The sequence below is a fragment of the Elaeis guineensis genome, chromosome 15 (assembly GCF_000442705.2).
Source record: "Elaeis guineensis isolate ETL-2024a chromosome 15, EG11, whole genome shotgun sequence".
NCBI classification, from domain to species: Eukaryota; Viridiplantae; Streptophyta; class Magnoliopsida; order Arecales; family Arecaceae; genus Elaeis; species Elaeis guineensis.
In genome coordinates this window covers 62899479-62924259 of record NC_026007.2, presented here as the reverse complement: position 1 = coordinate 62924259, position 24781 = coordinate 62899479, and the positions used below count along the sequence as shown (strand labels likewise).

General features: G+C 48.9%; 2 protein-coding genes across 4 annotated transcripts; one reads left to right on the top strand and one right to left on the bottom strand.

Annotated features, from left to right (window-relative positions):
- Positions 1-95: 95 nt before the first annotated feature.
- LOC105058191 (GTP-binding protein At3g49725, chloroplastic) lies at positions 96-18108 on the top strand. Of its 2 annotated transcripts, none has more exons than XM_010941041.4 (14): positions 96-643; positions 12624-12688; positions 12936-12998; positions 13127-13216; positions 13401-13513; positions 14019-14087; positions 14200-14344; positions 14560-14615; positions 14767-14817; positions 14930-14984; positions 15270-15326; positions 16592-16711; positions 16826-17356; positions 17784-18108. In XM_010941041.4, the coding sequence occupies exons 1-13, from the start codon at positions 154-156 to the stop codon at positions 17354-17356; spliced, it is 1905 nt and encodes a 634-aa protein (XP_010939343.1). In that variant the 5' UTR covers positions 96-153; the 3' UTR covers positions 17784-18108. The 2 variants fall into 2 exon arrangements, with proteins under 2 accessions (XP_010939343.1, XP_073105424.1); XM_073249323.1 differs by having other exon boundaries at positions 17572-17857.
- A 500-nt stretch (positions 18109-18608) lies between these two features.
- Positions 18609-22072, bottom strand: LOC105058189 (pentatricopeptide repeat-containing protein At3g49710). 2 transcript variants are annotated; one of them, XM_029268401.2, is made up of 2 exons: positions 19269-22072; positions 18609-19120 (listed from the first exon to the last, which is right to left on the bottom strand). In XM_029268401.2, the coding sequence occupies exon 1, from the start codon at positions 21844-21846 to the stop codon at positions 19687-19689; it is 2160 nt and encodes a 719-aa protein (XP_029124234.1). In that variant the 5' UTR covers positions 21847-22072; the 3' UTR covers positions 18609-19120; positions 19269-19686. The 2 variants fall into 2 exon arrangements, with proteins under 2 accessions (XP_029124234.1, XP_019710625.1); XM_019855066.3 differs by having other exon boundaries at positions 19279-22072.
- Positions 22073-24781: the final 2709 nt, after the last annotated feature.

The following is a 24781-nucleotide window of genomic DNA, read 5'->3' as shown; positions in this document are numbered from 1 at the left end:
CCTTTGCGTAAATATGTATTAACGGGTTCGGATCCGGTGTGAGGATATTAACGGGTTTAATCCGCTTTCATCACCTCCCCTCGCCGTGGATCCCCCTCGATATCGAATTCGAACCCCAAAGCGGCGGCGGCGGCGGCTCTTCGTTGAGCAGCGATGCTGCGAGCTATCTCTCGCTTCCGAACGCCTCTCCGATCTCTCCCTCAAACCCTTCCCTCCTTCTCTTCGCCCTCCTCTCTCTCTCCTTCTTCTTCTTCTTCTTCTTCTTCTGCTCCTCTTTCTTCTCCGTGCCTTCGGGACCTCGTCCGTGGCTCTCCACCGATCCCTCGCCTCTGCTCTCCCTTCTCCTCCCGGCGGAAGCGGAGAGGGGGGGAAGAGGAGGGACGGGCGAAGGAGGAGGACGATGTGTTGGGCGGCGTGTTCGTGTTCGGGAGGGACCCCACGCGGCCGCCGAGGCTGCTTGTAGTCCAGCCCCGCCTCCGCCCGGACTCCGTCCTCCAGTGGAAGCTCTCGGAGGCTCTCAACCTCGCCAACTCCCTCGAGGAGCCGCGGGATGGGTTCTACGCGGAGGATTTCTTGTCCAAAGAACTACCGCCCCATCTCGTCGTGCAGAACCCGGGTGCCAAGGGACTCAGAGCACACGCAGGTTGGGTTTTCCTCTATATTTTCTTATTAAAGCTCTTAAATTTACCAATTTTAATTTGATCGGAAAAGCTTTTGCTGAGAGTAAGGACAAATACCTTGAAAGTAGTCGAAATGAAGGATACGTTTCAAGCATCAAACACTTTTGGGATATCAAATGCTACGATATGGGTAAAATGCTTTGGAAATCGTGGATAAGACAATGCGGAGGAATCTTATGATGGTTGCGTTGTATCCTTCAGAATTAATGGGAATTTTTTATCCTTCAGATGGGAATTTCTTACACTGAGAGTGTTGATAATTTTAGATGTTATTAAATTTTGGGAGCTGAAGTAAAGTTCAGCTAATTGGGTCTTCACCCCGTAAAAATTGATTTAGAACATAAATAGTAGAAGGTCCAGGTCAACTTCTTGATGTAAAGTATGATGCAAGGAAAGGGTTTATACTGTGGGTGATTCAAGATGGTGATATCTGGATCAGATAAAGAAATTGTTGGGGAATACCCACCGACCGACCGACCGATGGCCGGAGGGACCGACCGACCGACTCACGATCGGAGGGACCGGACGACCGACCGACTGACGCCATCACCGGCCAACCATCGGCTCACGACCGACTGAGGATATGTCGGGCGCCCCTTTCCCGACCGACTGAACCCGGAGGTCTGATGGCCGACTCACGCAAAACTCGCCGACCAACGGTGGAGCCCGACGCCACTCAGCTGGCTACCGACCTAGGGTCGGTCGACTCCTCTGATCGCCGTACAGCAGCCAGATCTTGTCAGTTCTGACAGCAACATGCGGCACGGCCATCTGGAGGCAGTCTCGCTGAGGGCGTTGTCAACCCTGGTGATTTGACAGCCCCACGGCGACGTGACACTTTCACGGTGACTCTGACGTTCTACAGTGAGTTGACAATTCCTCACTTGTCTGCGCCATTAATAACGGCACCATACCGTGCTCCACTATATAAATCGGGGAAGGCAACAGTGCAAGGGATCCGCTCCCCCCACTTCTCGATTCCAAAAATCACAGGCTCGCTCCTCTCTCCCTCCCTCTCCCTCGATCGAGCTCTCTGTCTTCATTTCACTGTTGCCCAGTCACCTCTCTGACTTGACCGTCGGAGGGTCCCCGCCGGAGCCGCCTCCGGTCAGTGTGGACTTCTCGTTTTTGTAGGTGCGCGTTCCCCGGCGATCGGACGATGAGGCGATTGGCCGCAACAGATTGACGCGTCAGGTAGGGGAACACGATGACAAAGACAAGAGCCCAGCGATCGAAGATCACCGGATCGGCAAGGCGCTCTTCCCGTCGGGAAGAGGCCTCCCCGCAACCGTCGGCGGCGGAGCCCAGCTCTTTACACCCCGCGGTGACCACGGAGGCGCAGATCGCAGCCATCGTACGGCAGATGACTGTACTGACGGACACAGTCAAGAGCCTCCAGCAACAACCGGCGGCCCGTCCGATGCCCTCCAGGAGCAGCCGCCGACGACCGCGCCGATCCCTGTCGCCTCCGCGCGAGCGCCCTCAACAGCGCTCCCACGGAGAAGAGGAGCGGCCCTGGCGTGATGACCGACGGTCCCAGCAGCCCTCTCCTTCCCCGCTGGAACGGGCAAGGAAGGAGAAACGACCGCGCACGCCGTCGGCCTCCCTCTCAGAATCTTCTGGAGACTCCACTCCCGGGGTCTCCCAGCATCGACGAGCGGACGACTACGAGCGCCGATTCGAGGAAATCGACCGCCGACTCGCCCAGTTGCAGATGGACGGCCAGAAGTCTTCGAATGACGTCGACTTTCAGACCGCCCAACCTCTCTCCCGACTAGTCCTCGACGAACCGATTCCCAGTCGGTTCAAGATGCCGCACGTGGAGTCATACGATGGCTCCACCGATCCAATCGACCATCTGGAGAGCTATAAAGCTCTCATGACGATTCAAGGGGCAACCGATGCTCTTTTTTGCATCGGCTTCCCCGCCACACTCCGCAAGGCTGCCAGGGCCTGGTACTCTGGTCTTCGATCGGGGAGTATCCACTCCTTCGGGCAGCTCGAGCACTCGTTCGTGGCCCACTTCAGCACCAGCCGAAAGCCGCCGCGAACGTCGGACAGCCTTTTCTCCCTCAAACAGGGGGAAAATGAGACGCTCCGGCACTTCATGGCGCGATTCAACACGGCCACGCTTGAGGTCCGGGACCTCAACGAGGACATGGCTATCTCAGCCATGAAGCGGGGCCTGAGGGCGTCCCGATTCACCTACTCTCTAGACAAGACACTCCCCCGGACGTATGCCGAGCTACTGGAGCGCGCATACAAGTACATGCGCGCGGACGAAGGAGCGTCCGACCGACGCTTGGCCGAGCCCAGAGGCCCGAAAGAGAAGCGGAGGAAAGGTCGGGAGCCCGCCGAACCCAGCAGGCCCCCGACCGATAGTCGGGTCTCGCCACCCCGACGAATCCAAAAGTCACCCCGGCAACAGACTCCGAGGCCGGCACGCCCCAGGTATGACTCCTACACTCCTCTCTCCGCTCCTCGTACACAGATTTTAATGGAGATCGAGGGGGAAGAATACCTGCGACGGCCTCCGCCTCTGAAGGCAAAAGGCCTCGACCGTCAAAAGTACTGCCGATTTCATCGAGGCCACGGCCACAATACCGAGCAGTGCATCCAGCTGAAGGATGAGATCGAAGCTCTCATCCGCCGGGGGTATCTCGGCAAATTTCGGAAGGGTCCGCCGACCCAACCAGTTGCCGATCGACGACCCCAGCCGACTGAAGAAGCGACGACCAATCAGCCGACGGCCGGAGTCATCAACATGATCTCCAAACGGCTGGGCCCGGGGACGCCTGCGGGAGGGGAGCCGACGAAAAAGCCACGCCTGGACGACGTAATCACCTTTACGGAGGACGACGTTCGGGGCATCCAAACTCCCCACGACGATGCTGTTGTTGTGTCGGCGACAATAGCAAATTATGATGTAAAACGAATTTTTGTTGATAATGGAAGTTCTACAAACGTTTTGTTTTACTCGACCTTCTCCCGGATGCAGCTGTCAACTAACCGACTTAAGAGGGTCTCCATGCCCTTGATCGGCTTTGCCGGAGACACCGTCACGACAGAGGGAGAAATTATCCTGCCTGTGACGGCCGGCACCGAACCACGGCAAAGCACGGTCCACCTAACTTTCGCGGTCGTCCAAGTTCCTTCGGCCTACAACGCCATCCTTGGACGACCCGGACTGAACGCCCTCAAGGCGATCGTCTCGACGTACCATCTCCTTGTTCGGTTTCCGACCAAAAACGGAATCGGGGAGATGCGCGGGGATCAACAGCTCGCCCGACGGTGCTTCCAGATCTCCGCTCAAAACGACGAGTCGAAGGGCTCCCTGACAATCGACAAGCTGGACCAACGGGAGGAGGAAGAGCGAGGTTCGCCAGCCGAGCAGCTCGAGGCGATCCCGATAGAAAAAAATCCTGACAGGAAAGTTTGGGTCGGGTCCCAACTGCCCGACCCAGAACGACGCCGACTGACGGAGCTGCTGACGGCTAATGCCGACATATTTGCTTGGTCAGCAGCAGATATGTCGGGCATCCCCCCAGAAACCATAACCCACCGACTCAACATCGACCCAACGATGAGGCCGGTGAGGCAGAAGAAAAGGTCCTTCGCTCCAGAGAGGCAGAGGGCCATCGACGAAGAAGTGGACAAGCTACTCGAAGCAGGCTTCATCCGAGAATCCACCTATCCCGATTGGCTTGCCAATGTTGTCATGGTCAAAAAAGCCAACGGAAAGTGGAGGATCTGCATCAACTACACCGACCTCAACCGAGCCTGCCCAAAGGATAGCTTCCCACTTCCCAAGATCGACCAGCTGGTAGACGCGACGTCCGGATTCCGACTGCTCAGCTTCATGGACGCCTTCGCCGGATACAACCAGATCCGGATGGCGCCTGAAGACGAGGAGCATACCGCGTTCGTGACTCCCAAGGGCCTCTACTGTTATCGGGTGATGCCCTTCGGACTGAAGAACGCCGGCGCCACCTACCAGCGACTTGTCAATAAGGTCTTCAAAGACCAGATCGGGCGCAACATGGAGGTATACGTGGACGACATGCTGGTGAAGAGCGCGCAGATCCCGGACCATGTTCAGGATCTCGAGGAGACCTTCCGCACCCTTCGACGACACCGAATGAAGCTCAACCCGACCAAGTGCGCTTTTGGGGTGACCTCAGGGAAGTTCCTCGGATTCCTCGTTTTTCAGAGAGGGATTGAGGCCAACCCTGAGAAAATAAAGGCGATCCTCGACATGCGTCATCCGAACACCAAGAAGGAGGTCCAACAGCTGAACGGAAAAATCGTCGCTCTCAGCCGATTCATTTCTCGATCAGCTGAAAGGTGCCTCCCGTTTTTCAAGACTTTGCGCCACGCAAATGGTTTTTCTTGGTCGGATGAGTGCCAACAGGCCTTCGAAGACCTGAAGAAGTACTTGGCTTCCCCGCCGCTGCTCGTAAAGCCGCAAGTCGGGGAAACCTTGTATCTCTACTTGGCCACATCTTCCGAGGCGATCGGTTCGGTGCTCGTCCGAGAAAACGAGTGCCGAACCCATCAGCCTATCTACTACACCAGCAAGGTGCTCCACGGCGCTGAGGCCAGATATTCGGGGACGGAAAAGATGATTTTCGCCCTGACCGTCTCCGCGCAACGACTCCGTCCATACTTCCAGGCCCACGCCATAGTGGTGCTCACCAACCAACCCCTGAGGACGATATTGCACCGACCCGACACATCTGGACGACTCGCGAAGTGGGCGATGAAGCTCAGCGAGTTCGACATTCAATACCGACCAAGGCCTGCCCTGAAAGCTCAGGTCTTGGCCGACTTCATCGCCGAATGCCCGACGACCGACCATGGGTCGGGAGCTGAAGACCCGGGACGAGATGCGGTCTCTGAGCCAGACCCGATCTCCACCTGGGTACTCCACATTGACGGAGCCTCAAACGCTCAGGGAAGCGGGGCCGGGCTCCTGCTCACGAATTCGGATGGGGTGGTCACCGAGTACGCCCTCCGGTTCGACTTCAAGGCCTCCAACAACCAAGCCGAATACGAGGCACTCCTCGCCGGCTTGAGGATGGCGAAAGAACTGGGCGTCGACAACCTCCGAGCATTCTCCGACTCTCAGCTGATCGTGGGGCAGGTCAAGGGTGAATTCGAGGCGCGGGACCCGACCATGGTCAAGTACCTTCAGAAAGTGAAGGACCTCGTGGCACGCCTCAGGTATTTTGAAATTTTCCACATTCCTAGGTCGGAGAACGCCCGTGCCGACGCACTTTCCAGGCTGGCGACTTCGGCTTACGATTCCTTGGGTCAGACGTTCGTGGAGAACCTCGGGCAGCCGAGCATCGATCGGGTCGAAGAAGTACAGCAGCTAACCGCCGAACCAAGCTGGATGGACCCGATCGTTCGGTATCTGACCGACGGGATCGGTCCCGAGGATCCCGCGGAGGCCAAGCGATTCCGATGGTCGGCCTTTCAATATGTCATCATGGATGGCCGACTCTACAAGAGGTCGTTCTTCCTTCCCCTGCTTAGGTGCTTGGGACCGACCGACGCCGACTACGCTCTCCGAGAGGTTCACGAAGGAATTTGCGGGAACCACTTGGGGGGCAAGTCCCTGGCCTACAAGGTCTTGCGACAGGGCTACTACTGGCCTACTATGAAGAAGGATGCGGCCGAGTTGGTCCGGAGGTGCGAACCATGTCAAAAGTACGCCAATATTCAACACCAACCGGCCAGCCAAATTGCTCCTATTGTCGCTCCATGGCCCTTCGCCCAGTGGGGGGTCGATATTCTCGGTCCTTTTCCACCAGCGTCGGATCAGAGGAAGTTCATAGTCGTCGCCATCGACTACTTCACCAAGTGGGTCGAGGCCGAGCCCCTGGCGCAGATTACCGAGCGGAAGATGGAGGACTTTATCCAGAAGTCCATCATCTTCAGGTTCGGGTTGCCGCATACGATCATCACCGACAATGGACGGCAATTCGACAACCAGGACTTCAGAGACTTCTGCGCCAGGTTCCACATCAAGCACCGACTGACTTCAGTCGGGCACCCACAGTCCAACGGCGAGGTCGAGGTGACCAACCGGACCTTGCTCCACGGACTCAAGACCCGACTAAACGAAGCCAAAGGTCTCTGGGTCGACGAGCTAGGCTCCGTTCTGTGGGCTTACCGAACGACCCCCGCGTTCCAACCGGGGAGTCGCCTTTCAGTCTGGCCTATGGAACGGCGGCCATGATCCCGCTCGAGATTGGACTGCCATCTTCAAGAGTCGAGCGCTATCAAGAGCTGGGCAACTCCGAGAGACGGAGGGCCGACCTAGACCTCCTCCCCGAGCTGCGAGACGAGGCTCAAATTCGCATGGCTTCGTACCGACAGAGGGTCGCTCGGTATTACAACGCCAAGGTCAGACCGAAGCTCTTCAGGCCTGGCGACTTGATCTTGAGGAAGGCGGAAGTCTCGAAGCCCTTGGACCAAGGGAAGTTGGCTCCAAATTGGGAAGGACCCTATAAAGTAGCAGACACTTATGGCCCGAGAGCTTACCGACTGGAGACCCTTGAAGGGAAACTCATTCCCCGAACTTGGAACGCCGACAACTTGAAGTTGTACTACCCGTGAACTTTGTAATTGTTCAGTCGGAATACAAATTCAGTTTGAAAACTCGGAGTTTTAACTCTTCGACTAATGATCGGTGCTCACCAAGGCTAAGCCCCGACGTATCAACGTGGACTTAGTGTCCACCTAGAACCGACGACCTTATCGCCGGTGACCCATCGGACCCTTGCGAGGACCGACTTATCTACATGAACGGGAGTTGACACTCCTTCGATGATCGACGATACATCGGACCCTTACAAGGACCGATGTACCCCTATGGACGGGAGTTACACTCCTTCGACCTTCGACGACACATCGGACTCTTGCGAGGACCGATGCATCTACGTTGACGGGGGTTAACACTCCTTCTACGGTCGGACTTTCGGGCCAAATCATCGGCTAACAAGCCGATCGGGCCCCGACCAAAGAGAGGCAAAATGCCTACGCGACTGACGCCGCGACTCCCGACCAGGCTACGGTCGGTCGAAGGATATTCGGCTTACCACCGTCTATCGCACGACGCGACCTTAGTCGCATCTACGACCTGCCGACCGAGCCACGGCCGGCCGGACGATATTCGGCTTACCACCGTATATCGAAAGACACAGCATGAATATCCGACGCGAGAACATCGGGATCCGACTTGTTGTCGTTCCCCCAACAATGCGCCGGACGATATTCGACTAAACGCGTCAGTGGAGGCCCGACTACCGAACCTCTATCACGGTCGGTCGGCTCCCGACTCAACAGACGCGCCCGACTGACGACCTTGACTATCAGGGTCCGATCCAAAGTTGGGACCCATTCTACCTTCGTACTGGCACGAGATGCCGAATATCCTAACCGACCTATGGGGGTTAGCGACTTACATAAGTTAGCGACTCGTGAGGACATTCAACAACACATGAAAGAAACAGACGAAGGAAGATGTGAAAAAAGCTTTCATTCAAAGTTAAAAGAAAGTTTACAAAGTCGGGTCGAAGCCCGATTACAAATATGCCGAAATAGAAAAGACTAAGGCAAAGGCAACGCCCGATCAACCTTCAGAGTCGATCTCCTCGACCGAAGGTAAATCGGGAATGACCGATGTGTCGGCCACGAGTGGCGCTGGGTCGACGGCTGAAGCGGGACGATCGGTCGGCGGCAGGCTGGCGGTCGGCGCCACTTCCTTCGGGACGGCTTCATCCGCTACGACGACGCCTCCCGATGGATAGTCGGCCATCTCCTCGGTGGCTTGCTCCTCGGCAAACGGCGGGACGACCCTGCTGAGGTCCAGCTCCGGGTGCAAGGCCTGGACCGCATCCCGACCGTCCTCGTACCCCACCCGGTACGAGGCGAAACCCGACTCGAGCATCTCCTCCCGATACTGGTCGGAGGCTCGAAAGTCTTCCACCGTCCGGCCGGCCGACTCCTTCGCCGACCTTGCCTCTTCTTCCGCCTGGCCGAGTGACTCCTTCGCCGACTCTGCCTCCGCCTTTGCTATGTCGGCGTCGGCTTGGGCGATCGAAAGCTCCTCCTCAGCCTTGGCGAGCTTCTCCAGGCTGACCCGAAGCTGCTCGCGCTCGCCTTGGAGTTCGGCGGCAACGCCGTCCCGTTCGTGCCGAAGACGACGCACGGCCCGGCCCTTGTGTCTGGCCTCCTTCTTGGCCGACCTTAGCTCGGACCCGAGCCGGGAGACCTCGTCTACCAACTTGGCCTCCCGGTCGGCCGACTGTTGTAGGTGGTCGACCAACATTGCCTTCTCGGCTTCGGCCGCCGCCGACCTCTCCTTATAGGCGGCCCGGACGTTACCGAACCTCCGGTACCCGGCCTCGAGCTCCGACATTGTGTAGATCAGCTGCCGTTGCAAATGCTTCGTCAGGATCACATAATGAGAAAAATTTCTAAGGAAAAAGAAGGTGATACAAAACTTACCTCGACCATGGTCGGGTAAAACTTGGACAACATCTCGGTCACTTGCCGAGACCTCAGCGACTCCACGTTGGCCGGAAGTAGGATCCCTTGGCACAACCTCCTCGCCAGGTTGTGGTCGGCCAACGCCGACGCCCCTTCGGGGAACTGTGCGCTGGGAGGCACAGAGCGGCTCCCCGACCTTGTCTCGTCCGTGGGGTCCATCGGGGCTTTCCCTCGATCGGCCGCCCCGACCAACGGAACCGGCAGCGAGGGGATGCTCGAAGTAGAACCAGCACCCCCCGCTGCGGCCACAGACGCCGCCGGATGATGTTCGGTTTCTCGAACGACACCCGGCTCCACCGCTTCCGGTGATGCTGCTGACGTTCCTTCGGCCGCTTCTTCAACCGGCCTCTCCTCCGTACGCGCCGCTGGAGCCGCGAGCGCGATGACGGGCTCTGACTGGTCGGTCACCGACGCTTCGACGATCGGCGCCGCTGGAGCAGGCCTCTTCGGAGGGCGCGAAGGTCCGGCCCCCGATGCTGGCCTCTTTCTTGTCGCGAATTGCCGAATCTCCGCGTCTGTCGGCCGCATTCTTGGAGGTGTCCCTGCGATACCGACAAAGGTGTTAATTAAAGAACCGGACTAAGGGCCGGATGAAAAGGAGACCGGGAGATCGGGCGATACCTAGTCGAGGGACCAAGCTTAAGCCGGCGTCATAGAGAGCTTGTTCGGTAACAAGCTCCCTCTGCTTCGGGACCGACATATCTTTTAGTCGGTGGAAGTCCTCCCGGTCGTCCGCTTCCACCCGGCTGTTGTCATTAGCTTCGGTTCGGGGCACGCCCCAGTGGGAAGGAAAGCCCCAAGAAGATGGAGAAGAAACAAAGAAAAACTGGTTCTTCCACCCATGGATGGACGATGGAAGACCAGTGATGAAGGAAAGGCCCTTCCGGGGGTTGAAGAGCCACCACCCTCGGGCTTTAGGGTGGGGTCGGAGCACAAAGAAGGCCCGGAAGAGAGAAATGCGAGGGTTGGTCGGCAAAAGCTGACACAACAACGCAAAACTGATGATGAGACGGACGGAGTTCGGCGCTAGTTGCGCCGGACAGAGTCCGTAATAGTTCAGAAGATTCCGGACGAACTCCGGAATCGGGAGCCGAAGACCCGCACGAAGGTCCTCGACGTACAGTGCCAGCTGGCCGGGCGGAGGGCCGTTAACCCGACCGCCGGCCCCTGGGGCGGATAGTTGGAACTGCTCCGAAATGCAATATTGCTCCCGAAGCCGATCAACATTCGGCCCCGAAAGCGAGGAAACCTCAACTTCCGGAGTCGACCGGGAGTCGTCAGTCGGATTTTCCGACCGAGCTCCCCGAGTCGGATTCCCGGCCATTATACCGGAACCGAACAAAGAAGAAGAAGAGGAGGACGAAGGGGAGACGACGAACCGGAAGAACTCTTCTGGAAGCAGGAAAGCTCTGCCCGCGACGACTGAGAAATCGCCCGGACAGAGTTTCGGCAGCAAAATGGCAATAGTAAAGTCTCGAGTCCGGATGGCCCTATATATATAGGGCCGTCCGACAGCCGAGATGACTCCGCGCCGACCGAAGCTCCATGGATGTGCGACACGTGGCGGCTTCCGGGTGGCCTGAGGGTTCGGCGCGCCCCATCCCAGGACGGCCGCACCGCCCGTATTAAATGCGGGGGGCGCCGGCCAACCACCTTCGACACGCGGCACGCGGGGACGCGGTCCCGCATTTATGCGCCCGCGCCGATTCGCGTTCCCGATGGGACGCCTGACAGCGCCCCGCGCTCCCACGATCGGCGCCGGATATCCGGTCGTCTGACACCGTATCGTCCGGCACCCGATCTCCTGACACCGACGCGACGTCTGACGACGACAGGACGCGACGTCTGACACCTGACGCCGACGTGACATCTGACACCGACTAGACGTCCAAATCGCTTGGTATTTATGAGACGCCTCACATCGGATCAACCCGCGGTACGGTCGGAATCTGGCATACAACGAATCCACTCCTGTTCGCCCAGGGTTGCTGCCCGAGTGAAAGCATCGGCCATCTCACCGTCCGACTCAGGAGTGGAGGGGGGCAACTGTTGGGGAATACCCACCGACCGACCGACCGATGGCCGGAGGGACCGACCGACCAACTCACGATCGGAGGGACCGGCCGACCGACCGACTGACGCCATCACCGGCCAACCATCGGCTCACGACCGACTGAGGATATGTCGGGCGCCCCTTTCCCGACCGACTGAATCGGAGGTCTGATGGCCGACTCACGCAAAACTCGCCGACCAACGGTGGAGCCCGACGCCACTCAGCTGGCTACCGACCTAGGGTCGGTCGACTCCTCTGATCGCCGTACAGCCGCCAGATCTTGTCAGTTCTGACAGCAACATGCGGCGCGGCCATCTGGAGGCACTGTCTCGCTGAGGGCGTTGTCAACCCTGGTGATTTGACAGCCCCACGGCGACGTGACACTTTCACGGCGACTCTGACGTTCTACAGTGAGTTGACAATTCCTCACTTGTCTGCGCCATTAATAACGGCGCCATACCGTGCTCCACTATATAAATCGGGGAAGGCAACAGTGCAAGGGATCCGCTCCCCCCACTTCTCGACTCCAAAAATCACAGGCTCGCTCCTCTCTCCCTCCCTCTCCCTCTCCCTCGATCGAGCTCTCTATCTTTATTTCACTGTTGCCCAGTCACCTCTCTGACTTGACCGTCGGAGGGTCCCCGCCGGAGCCGCCTCCGGTCAGTGTGGACTTCTCGTTTTTGCAGGTGCGCGTTCCCCGGCGATCGGACGATGAGGCGATTGGCCGCAACAGAAATAAATAGGACGTATGATGAAATATTATTGTGCAGAAAACTGACTATAAGACAGTTTGGTGATTGTGAAAGCTTTGTGCATGGATACTTTTTGTTTGATGTAAAAGGTGGATAATCCATCAAAATTCCATTGCATGTGGAAACTTTTAATTAATAGTCCTGTGAACTAAAACAATATGGACATTATACTTAATAATCTGAAAAAAAGAAAGCCCCCAAAAACCAAAACGACAAGTAGAGAGCATTACTATAGTTCAATTTGATATTAATTATTGTTGTACATTTTTGCTCGGTATATTGCCTTGTCAAGTTACTTCAGGAATTAGGTTTCTACAAAATTATGTATCATATATAAGCAACTTGTATGTACTGGTAAATTCAGGGAATCATTAGGAATTTAGGACATAGTTATAGGATGGCGTGCTCCTTGATATTGATATAGTTCAGTCATTGCTGACCACAATGGTTACTGTCATTTTATGGTAATTTCTATTCAAAATACATTAGAAACGTTGGCCATTAGCCAAATATTTATATTTTTAAGACAATTATTTTGACATGATTTAATTGACAGGATCTTCATTGTGCTTGTTGCAGACACATATTTTGGACCAGGGACTGTTGAAAATATCAAATGCCAACTAAATGCATTGGAGTCAGAGGTACTCTCTTCTTCATCCATCTTTTTTTAAATGCTACATTTTTTACCTTTTCCAATATGTTGCTGAAATCCCCATGGATTGAGAATGAATCTAAACTTATTCATGCATACCCTTTTTTTCTAATTAGTAAATTTGTGCAGACCTATTCCATCTCTTTCTAGAGAAGGCATGCAAAATCTTTTCATTATGTATGAGCATCCTTTTTTTTTAAAAAAAAAATGACACTTGTTATTTGTGGTTTTGATAGAATGAAATAGATGCAGTTTTTGTTAATGCAATTCTTTCTGGGATTCAGCAGCGGAATTTGGAGGCAAGTTATAAGCACACTTATTTTGCCTGTCTTGTACTGGGGAATTCTTGAAATTAGATTGATTATATTGTTTGCATCTTTTAAACACAAGACCAACTGTACTGCTCTTATCTTAACTTTAATGACAGATTGCTTGGAAGAAGCCAGTTTTAGATCGTGTTGGCCTTATCATACAGATATTCAATGCTCATGCTGAAACAAAGGAAGCTAAACTACAGGTACTACTCTGTCTATGAACTGCTTTATTTCTTTGCATCTCATTCTCCATGTTTAGATTTTCTATGGCTACATTGTTTGCTTGACTTGTACAAATGTGTGAAATATGATTCTCTATGGGATATTCCAACTGTGTTATGGATGAAAAGTAACCTGTGGTCATTTTGATGCTATTTTATTTCATAGTCCGAGTTAGCAGCTCTCATGTACATGAAGACAAGGCTTGTACGTGTTAGAGGTGCTGGTGGACGCCTTGTTTTTGGAGCAAGTGGAGAAGCTGAGGTTGTTAGTGCCCGAGGGTATGTTTAGCACACTTAGCTTCTATGTGCAAATGGAATTGTGCTTTTTGTATTGAAGATGCTGAAATAAACGGAGAAATGGAGTATGCTTCGATAGTTATCAGAACAACATGCATTTAACCAACTCATTTCATGGAACATGATGCATCAAACTAACTAGTTCTACACTTCAATGAGTAAAAGCATCTTATTGGTGGGATGTACTTGGGATCATCGATATTTTATGTAGACAGAACCTGAAAAACCATCAACATTTGGCTTTGCACCAGAACTTCCTCTGAATGATGTGTGTGTGGAAGAACTGCTCACATATGATTAAATTGGTGCAAGGATTCCCAGACATGTATGCGAAGACATTGGAGAGATTTTTTTTTTTCCTCAACCCTTTTATGAAAAGAATTAATCTTCGAATGTAGCTCTAATCATCTGTATTTGTTTATTAGAAAAGAGTTTTCTATAACTATTCTTTCTAATTGATATCTTCTAATGCTGATTTTTCCTGCAGGAGAGGAAGTGGGGGGCGTGGTTTCATAAGTGGTGCTGGAGAAACCGAACTTCAGCTTCAACGTCGGAGGTACATTTCATATTCATTGATAGACGAGGTGTTTTACACTTTATTTTCTTATGTCAATCTTGTCATATTCAGAATTTTATTAGGAGAATTATGTTCTATCCGATAATTTTAGAATTCAAGAAAAACGAAATCGTCTACTTTCTCAAATTGAAGAGGTTCGGCGAACTCGAGCCTTGCAACGTTCTGCTCGGAAGAGGCATGGGAGTTCATATGATCAGGGCCTAGCTACTGTTGCTGTTGTTGGATATACAAATGCTGTAAGTGGTTTTACAATAGGACTTTGCTATCCATAGAACTTACATGCATATAAAACAATGCTATGTGCTGCTAACTTTAGTTTCTCTTTCTTTTGATCTTGTGGGAAAATGTTATTAAAATGCACTTGATTTCTGTTGTGGTGCAAAGTTTTCTAGACATCTTTGATTGCAAAGATACTCCAAAGGCACTTACTAATATAATACATGTTCTGCAGGGTAAATCCACCTTAGTCAGTGCTCTTTCAGAAAGTGATCTGTACAGTGATGATCGGTATTTCTGCCACAACTAACAATTTCTCTATAAACCTTCATGTTGACATGTGGTCTTTTGTTCCTTTTGGTATCAATGAACAACATGATGCTATTTTGAAGTTTGTAACTGCTTATTCTTGCATGGGTACTTGTGCTCTTATTCTACTCAGATTATTTGCGACAGTGGATCCTCGATTAAGAAGTGTAATACTTCCGTCAGGGTAATGCTAAGACAAGCCATGCTCGCTATTGTTTACTCCTGTATAGAAATTTACTCCGTGGACTTGTATTGTTCTTGTGGGATCTAAAAATTGTACTCATATTGCTAAACAGGAGGAAGGCACTTCTTAGTGACACTGTAGGCTTTATCTCAGATTTGCCTGTACAGGTAATATATTTGCAACATCATCTATGCCTTGGACTTGAGGGTGAGCCTTGTTGCAACAATAAGGTTGCTCCATTATGACCTAGGTGTTACAAGGTTTAAAATATGGAAACAACATTTCCACATGCAGGTTGAAGGTTGCATGTATCTGACCCTCTCCAGACCCTATAGTGACAAGAGCCTCCTATATAGGGCCACTTTTCTTATCTATGCCTTGGACTGCTCACTATTTTTCAGATATATATAACTTTTTTTCCCCTTTTTTATTGTTTTCCCTTTTTGTTCCAGTTGATTGAAGCCTTTCATGCAACTCTGGAAGAAGTTGTCGAGGCAGACTTATTAGTGGTACGGAATGCTGGTCTCCTTTGATTCAATTAATCTTTTTCCATTCCCTTTCTTTTATCTTTAAGTTTAAGCTCCCCTAAACAAAAGGTTGGATGAAAAACAAGTGTGAGAACTGTTATAAGTAATGGGTACATGGCTTTTCTACAGTCCTAGAATGAGGTGTTTGTTTTTCTTTTTTGTTGGTAAATGAATGAGGTGTTTGTTTAATAGCCAAGAATGTGTATGCAAAGATAAGCATGTTTTTTATTTAGCTGGCAGAACTGCAGATACTTAGGTAGGCATATTTTTATTTAAGCATGTATATACATGGAACTAGGATATGCTCTCATCGTGGCTGCATGTGCCTGATGCAGATTAGTTATCGAACTGATCTTCTGGATAGCTGAGAAGCAAGAAATCTTTATCTTTAGAACAACTGTCCTCTCAAAGTTGTAGATCTCTGGATTGTCACCAGCTTTATTTTCTCTTGTTGATCTTAAACATGTCATATATTGAATTGCTTGTTATTTACTTTCAAAGCTTTTGTATATCCAGCACAAGAATTGAAATTCAGTTTTCTGGGAGCATTAGTTAAATTGAATGGTTCGAGTTGTCCGCTTGAGAGTATAATTTAGTACAATTGCTCAGGAGTATAGTCAAGATATAACAGATCCACACATCTACATCCCATGTTTATCATCCTCTTTGGAGAGTCACCTACACGCATGTTTGTGTCCAGATAATGTAAGCAAGCATGTTGTTACATGCTTGGGTATTTGCATTCCAGAGTATGGATCTTATCTGCGTTGCAGTTAAGATTTACAGGATTAGGTCTAGGGAGGTGATGTGATGGCAATGGCAATATCCAGTCCATGCGTACAAATGGCTCCCAAAGACTACTTCACTTACTGGTGTGGTCATATATTCATTTGGTAAATGCATACTTGCATATACAAGTCTAAGGATAATTGAAAGCAGATTGATATGTGCATATTCTCTGATAATTGCACACATTAATTTATTTTCTAATATCTTCACTACATGTTAGCTTTTTCTATTAATTCATAGAATAAATTGTTGATTATGCCTCGTAGTCATGGATAGTGTCCTGTGAGGGTAGCAGAGCATAGTTGGTGAACTAGTAAGCTACATTATCTGCAGAAAATAATAGAAGCTTATTGCAGTTCTATACCCATGTCCTCTTATTTTCTCGGGTGAAGTCAATAGATGTTTCCATGTATTGAGGACAAGAAAATTTTAACAGCTATTTTTGGGTATGTGTGCAGCATGTTTTAGATTCGAGTGCACCTAATCTTCATGAGCAGCGGTCAACCGTACTGCAAGTACTGCAACAGATTGGAGTGTCAGAGGAAAAGATTCAGAATATGATTGAAGTTTGGAACAAAGTACTATCTTTACACATTCTTTGCCACAGATGTTAAGAACCTCTTGTAATGAAAATTAGATACTCGTATGTTTAGTTAAGATATGATATCTGCTGAATTTTGAAACTTGGTCAGATTGATCTTGTGGACAAAAACATGGGAGCTGGTGAATTTCTAGATCAACATGATTGTCTAGGGGAAGGTGAAGAGGAAGAAGATGGTGAATTTTCAGTAGAGAATGATATGGCATCTGAGTTCTCATCTGGCAAGCTTATAGATGAGGATGACATGGTCTCTGAGTTGTCACAAGAAGAGAATCAGGAAAATGTTGATGATATGGCACCTGAATTTTCTGATGAGCCCATAGGTGAAGATGACAAGGCTTCTGAGCTGTCCGCAGAAGAGGGTCTGGAAGATCTTGATGAACAAGAAGCCGAGTCACCAGTAGAGTGGAAGATGACAGATCCTGCAATACATAATGAATCCCACAATCCCAATTGTGTGCAAACTTCTGCGGTGATGGGAATTGGCTTGCAAGAGTTACTGAACCTCATTGATAAGAAGTTGAATACACAGACACCATCTGAACAAGAGAAATTTGGACCTTATGATAGGAAATGGAGACCTTCGTATGCTGCAGATGGTGAGAAAGCAGCTGAACAATAGGTATGCTGGTGAAACTTTGTACTTATCTTCCATGCTTGAAATTATATTACATGAAAAGAATTGTTGTAACCCAGTCTCTTATGAAAATTTATTCTGTTAATTTAATAAATCATGAGAAAAACAAACATGTTGCAGCTCATTTCAAGGCATGGACTGCAATTAAAATTTTTCTGACTCTTACTATGAGTGTTTGAGAAAGAACATTAAACTTGCAGCTGTATCAAAAATCTTCCACAGACTCGTTGCAACTTTGTGTCACAGTGCCTATACCCTGGTCGGTATTCTTGGCTTATGGCTCAAGGGTGTTGGAAATCACCTTTAGATTAATTAATACTTGCTTTATGTTTCAATAGTTTGACTTGGAGAGTTTGGTTCTAAAGTGCGGGCCTTATTCATGGCTTCCCATCTGATGCTTCATTTTTTACAGGATTTTACTCCAATCCAAAGTTGAGACCTCTTTGATCTCCTTGATTAGCTGGCCAGTACCAAAATGATCATGGTGCATATATTCATGGGATTACTTTTCTCAAGAAGCTGTCTTGTTGGCTTTCTTGGTGATAACTTGTTAACAAGGAAATGGAGCACCAATACTGTTCAGTTCTTATGGAAGGACTTCTTACTCATTCTTGTGAGTAACATGTTATTGTATGCCGTTTCTAGACTAAGCTGAGAATCAGCGCTAGCCCCCAAGGTTTTTGAAGTCGGCACTTGTTAGGAGTATGTTGTTGCAGTAATAATTTGGTTTCCCCCCAGTACACTAAGAAAAAATTTTTTCCATCCACACACACACGCATATATATATATATATATATATATATATATATATAGCTGTTTTATGCGGATCAAGAAATGTTATTTGGCAAGAAAGACTGCTGCTCTGCCCATCTCTTGTGCCTTGTACAAAAAAAAAAAAAATACAAAAGAATGTATTCTCTTACCAAAAAATGCTCTATTGGAAAAAAGAAGACAAAAATGTGTGATAAACCTACCGAGGAACTCACATCTATCACACTCTAAATCTATGCAAGTCATCCTTTATAAATTACTAAGGCAAACTAACTCACATCTAAAAAATGACTTGAACTTGGAAGGATTTGAATGGTCTCTCATGATTGACGGTCACCATCTAATGTTGAAGAATAGGGGCTGGTACATTAACTGTTAGCCAGATAATCTCTCATGAAAAATCAAATCAATGAGATGCAAAAATAAGAATTTCAGCATTTCAATGGGTTATTTTCACGCAAATAGATTCAGGTGACTGATTCTTATCTTTATTCAGATAAAAACAATAGAAAAGAATTGCATATTCTCATCCATTATATTGAACCTTCATTTCTGTTCATTACAAACTGTTCACAGAAACCTCTAATCCTGTGTGCGCTGCTCATGCTTGAACCATTTGTGGATGTCCTAACAAGACATGACATATTGACGACACAGAAATGCATTGGCATCAGGGTGGCACCTAAAATGCCCAATGATGGTAACAAGGTCTTTTTAAGTTACCAGCATCCACTGACCTTGTTTGAGACCGTAGTTTACACAGAGAAGGAGAACTATGCAGAGACAAAGATATGTCAGCACCTAACAAATTCCCAGATGTTGATCTTGAGTGCCTTCAGTATTGCCACATGGCAGATGGTACCTTGCATAAGTCTGCTCCATAGAAAGCCGTATTGTAGCAGAATGCCCATGAAGTACTCATTCTTTACTGGTTCACCTAGCCATTCCTAGGATGAAGTCACTGAAGGATGAGAGAACCTGGAAGCCAATAAGTAATCTTCAGGTAAAAGCTGAATGTGAATGACAGAAACCAAGGAATAACTGAGAGATGTCCTAAAAAATTGTATTGAAGCTTCATGGTTATGTTCAAGTCTTTTAGATTAGGTGAATTGAATAGAAGACCAACCTAAGTATACCTCCTTAATTGGACTAAATAAACAGAATATTTTTCTTCAGAATATCTGCAAGCCATATCAAGAAATTCGTGGAATGCTGTGACTCATATCTCCTCTTGATTGATGATCGGTAATTCTTTACAACCTGCAACCTGTGTCAGATGGAAGCTGTGGCAACCATTTGTGAACAAAGGGGATCTCAGAATATTTGGGCATTGGTGATAAATCTACTGCATTGGCTGCTAACTCAAGATGGATGACATTCATTGGACTCCCTGGAAAATAGCTTTGCACGCTGCTTTATATATTAGCTTGTCATGGAGATGCTAGTTATGAACCCAGGTATTGTGATCAACATACACATTACCACAGCAGCAGGAAGTGGTATTCCAAATGGCAGGACCCTTTCCTGCCTTGAGTCAGATACGTTCACCAGTAGTCTCCACAAGAGCAACTCCCTTCCCTGAAACAATGAAACCTATGCGCATCCCTGATAGTAATTTCTCTCCCAACTATTGCAGAAATGAACTTGATTGCATTGTGGCAATCCCCGCATATCCTAAGGTTCTTCACCACCAGTATTGGCACTCCTTCTCCAGTGCTGATTAACCCAAATGCAACAGCAAGCTTCTCACTATGGTGGCCCAACCTTGTTTCCCCTTCTATAACATTGTCCCTTGCCAAAGCCCATCTCACATCTGGTACATACCCAGCCTGCTTCATCTTCCTTGACATCTCCTCCAAAAACTCATAAATCTCCTTAATCCTCGGGTGTGAAACATCATCAGCCACAAACACATGAATCCTCTTCTCCACTTCAATCCAACTACAACCAGGTTTCTTCCGAACCCCTCGATCTTTCATAAGTTTCCGAACTGTAGAAACCTCATCCCATCTCCCTGTGCTTGCATACATGTTTGAGAGCATCACATAGGCAGCTGCATTTGAAGGCTCCAGCTGAAGGAGCATCTCCGCTGCCTTCGCTCCAAGCTCTACATTTCCATGAGTCCTACAAGCACCAAGCAATGCAGCCCATCCAATTGATCCTGGATCGAAAGGCATTGTCCTGATAAGCTCCTCAACTTCCTCAAATTTTCCAGCACGGGCAAGAAGGTCGATCATGCACGAGTAATGCTCTTCACCTGGTTCAATACCATACTTTTGATTCATTGAATTGAAATGGTCCTGACCTTCCTCAACCCTTCCAGTGTGAGCACATGCAGAGAGTACTGAAATAAAAGTGATGCTTGTGGGATCATAGTTTGAGTCAATCATCTCCTTGAACAGAACCAGTGCCTCATTTCCTAGTCCATGCTGAGCATAACCAGCGATCATCGAATTGAAGGAGACTGTGTTACATTCAGGCATCCTCTTGAACAGTCTGTGAGCATCTTTGAGGTTACCACATTTCGAGTACATGGCAATCAATGCATTGTTAACTGAAATTTGGTTGTTTGGGAACTCAGACTTGATGGCTAATGCATGCATCTGCTTCCCTTGGGACGGCGATGATAAGTTCGAGCAAGCACTGATGGCACACACAAAGCTGCAATCATCAGGGCGAAACCCAGACCGCTGCATCTCTCGAAAGCAATTAAGACCCTCCTCAGAAAATTCATCATTCAAAGAGTACCCTGATATCATTGTATTCCACAAAACCAAGTCAGGCTCATCTACCTCTTCAAACACCTTCCTCGCATCAAGAATCCTGCCACACTTCGAATACAGATCAATGAGTCCACTACCCACATGTGAATTTCTCTCGAATGCGCTCTTAATCAGCTGAGCATGAAATTGTTCGCCACCCAACAAATCTTTCACACTCGTGAACGCTGTCAGCACACTCGCCAGAGTGAACATGTCGACCTCGAAGCCTCTCCTGACCATTTCTTGGAACAAGTTGAGAGCTTTTGGCCCCTCCCTGTGTTGCCCATAAGCCACTATCATACAATTCCAGGAAACTCCATCTCGTGAAAAGCCCATTTCTTCGAAAACCTGCTTGGCTTCATCCAAGTTCCCACCTTTACTGTATGCACTGATCAGAGCATTGTTAACAGATACGTAAGAATCGAGACCGGAGGAAATGGCGAGCCAGTGCAACTGGTCGACGCCATTGGTGAGAGAAGAAATAACAGAGGAAAGAGTAAATCCATCCATGTCGGAGCCCAGGTGGCGCATGTTGGAGAAGAGCTGGAGGGCCTCTGAAGCCCGGCCCTCGGTGGCATACGCCGAGAGGAGAGTATTGTAGGAGACGAGGTCGGGGGCGGGGATTTGAAGGAAGAGGCAGCGAGAGACGTCGGCGGGGTAGTCGCGGGCGTAGGCGGCGAGGAGGGCGTTGTAGGAGAAGACGTTTGGCTGGGCAATTTCGTCGAACGAGCGGCGGGCGAGGGAGAGTCGGCGGCATTTGGAGTAAAGGAGCACGAGGTGGTTGGAGAGGTAGGTGGAGGGGGGCACGGCGGACTTCACGTAGAGGCCGTGGAGGGCGCGACCGGAGGCGAGGTCTCGGCCGGCGATGCAGGCCTTCAGGAGGTGGTGGAAGCGTTGCGCCGAGAGGGAGAGCTCTAACAGGTGGGAGGAGACTCGGCTCATCAAGCGCGCGCTCTCTCTCTCTCTCAGCTCACTCCAAAATTAGACCAAAAAGTATTGGTCTAAAAATATGTCCGAACCGGTTTAAGCGGATGAAGTGGTTGGTTCAGTCAAAGCGGTTGGAGTAAAAGTGATTGGATACTTTCATGTGTCATAGTTAAAGTCGGTTTTCACTGAAGGAACATTGAGCGGTAAATTTGTACTAGCAGAGACCAATGGCAATAGCTATGTATCATATAAACACAGGGCATCATGTCGGTGGAAATGGGAAAAAAAAAAAAAAAGAATAATTTACCTGCTTTATGATTATATCCAATCAAAAATTAGGAAATCAAGTGAGCAAGATGTTGACACCCATTATAGTGTGAGACTGAGGGAGAGGAAAATGGCAAAACTATAAGTTGTAACCCAAATTGGCCATAGTGAATCCCATAATATATATTTGAGTTATGCTTCATTCAACATTGGGCTTAACCATGGAAGCTAAAATAAGCTGCTACAAGTGAGCAAACTGTAACAGTGAACGCCGGAGTTCAACGCTATGGATATCCGACGATTCTACCGTTCAAGATTCCAAAACATCATATGAAACAAATGTCTAATTATAAACTAGCACAAGTTTTAGCTTTTAACGGTTGAATCAATTTTGTTAGGAATAATTAGATTCACAATGTATCTATACCGTTAGATAGAAAATATGGCCGACTTAGAGTCAAATTAAATCATTGTGTATAAGAAAAAGGAGACGAGTTTTTTCATTGGTTTTCTGGTTTTCATCATGCTTGTAGTGACAGTGCAACCAAGTTGCAAAGGCTAGTACTATAGAATAATGAAAATATGAGGATCAACAAACATCTCGGAAACATTAAGAAAAAATATATGTATCATCAAAGGAGAAACCTAACATATAAGTAATGGAATACATCTATGTTGGTAATCAAAGTGACAAACTGAGGTGGTAATGGTGGTCTTAAGAATTGCTTGCAATATATAGTAGGACATGGACTGACAAGTAAAGGTATTTTACCGTCAACAATTGTGAGAAAATGCCATGTAGAAGCTAATTTACGTGTATGCCTCTTTCCTTAATGTAAGTTCACATTTGTAACTTCAAAATAAATAGAAATAACATTAAGCTGGTAAAAGTACTGAAAGAACTCCATATCATCCTTATGCTTGATTCCAAGACAATCAAAGTTAGCTTTAGATTCATGCACCTTCACATGTTTGATCATGATAGTTGTTCATGTGGAAGCTTGAATGGGTTTGAGGCCCAGTTCCAGCATGAGATCCCACCTTGGGTCCATCAGGCTACTTCAACCCCTTAATAAAGCTCAATTTGCAAATGAGCCCAATGGAGAGGAGGTAAGAGACAGATGACAGTGTGCTATGTCTTGATTTTGTTCTTGGGCCCTATGCTCAATAAGCAAAATTAATTGGGTCTGCCTAAGATACATTTGACTCCTGCCTGCTATGGCTTTTGTGTTGAGAATGTCTGGCTAGGACACCACCTCTACAAAATATTTTTGATACCACATGTCGCAGCAGGAAGAAAGAAGAAATAAAATAGAAACACAATCAAATATGTAGATAAACCAAAAGGCTCGTCTCCACGAAACATGCAAACTTCACTATGAAAAGAGAAAATTACAAGAGGAGATCATGCCCTCAACTCTCGTACACCCAATCTCTCCCTTACAAAAAGCTCTCCCTCACAAAAGCTCTCTTTCTAGGAATATCTTCTGAACTCCTGAAGCGACCGCTGTCTGCTGCCTAACAGTACGCCTGAAGCACCCCTGCCTCTGCTCTCTGTTGGCTTCTCTCGATCTGTTGCTGTTCTGGATTCTCGGCCGAACATATCACGCCGTGCTACTCTCTATTTGCTGCCATAGGTCCTTTTAAAGAACTAAATCTGAGTCCTGATTGGATATGCACTCCGATTATCATTCGAACAAGCCTCCAAATCGTCAGATCTCGATCGGCTCATCTCTGGGCCATTCGATCGCATCTCATCGCATGCTACATGCCCACTGATCTCTCTAGAACCGTCGACAACCATCCGATCGTGCATCGATCTACGAAATAGTATCGTGGACCACAAGAAACGGCTCCGAAATGCCGTCGGTCCATAGTGGACCACGAGAAGCAGGCAGGAAATGCTCGTTCGGTCCACGATGGCCCCCATGGACCATTAGTCTACGCACCGCATGTGGACCGTGTGAGAGTCGCGCACGGGCCGCGCCTACCGCACCAGCCTGGGCCTAGGCCGCACCCGTCTGGGCCTGGGCCGTGTATCGCACGCGTGCCCGCCCATCCGCACGCTCGCGGCAAGCCCGCACGCCGCTGCATGCGCTCGCTCCGCCAGCCCGCCGTCGGCCTCCACCGCGTTGCTCTCCGTGCAGACTTTTTTGACCATAACTTCTTCATTCAGACTCTATTTAGATTGATCTTAGGCTCGTTGGACTTCGTTTGTTGTCGCGGATCTCACTGTAGGCTTAGTATGGACCGAATCTTGAAACATCAAATTCTAACATTTTGAAATTAGCTATATTAATGTGTCGCTTGTTCACCAGACCAATCAAGTTAGATTGGGTTCAATTTCTAATCAAGTTTGGATTCGGCCACTCACCAGAAAATCTACTGTAGATGGCCACCATCAAGAGATGGACAGCCATCAAAAAAATGTAGTCCACGAGCATCTGCTATGTCATACATAATGTACATTGTTTGATGGCCATCCATCTCCTGATGGTGGCCATCCAGGAATACACAACATTTTACAATGCACGAGCTATATTGCAGAGGGTCCTGTTTGGATTTTTCCTCCTCCACATCTATTCAATAATGGATGGACTGCCAAACAACCGACTAAAGAACAAGCTGTAGAACTATGACTTATGGCCAATTTTCTGTTAAAAGAACCATGCTGTTAAATTTC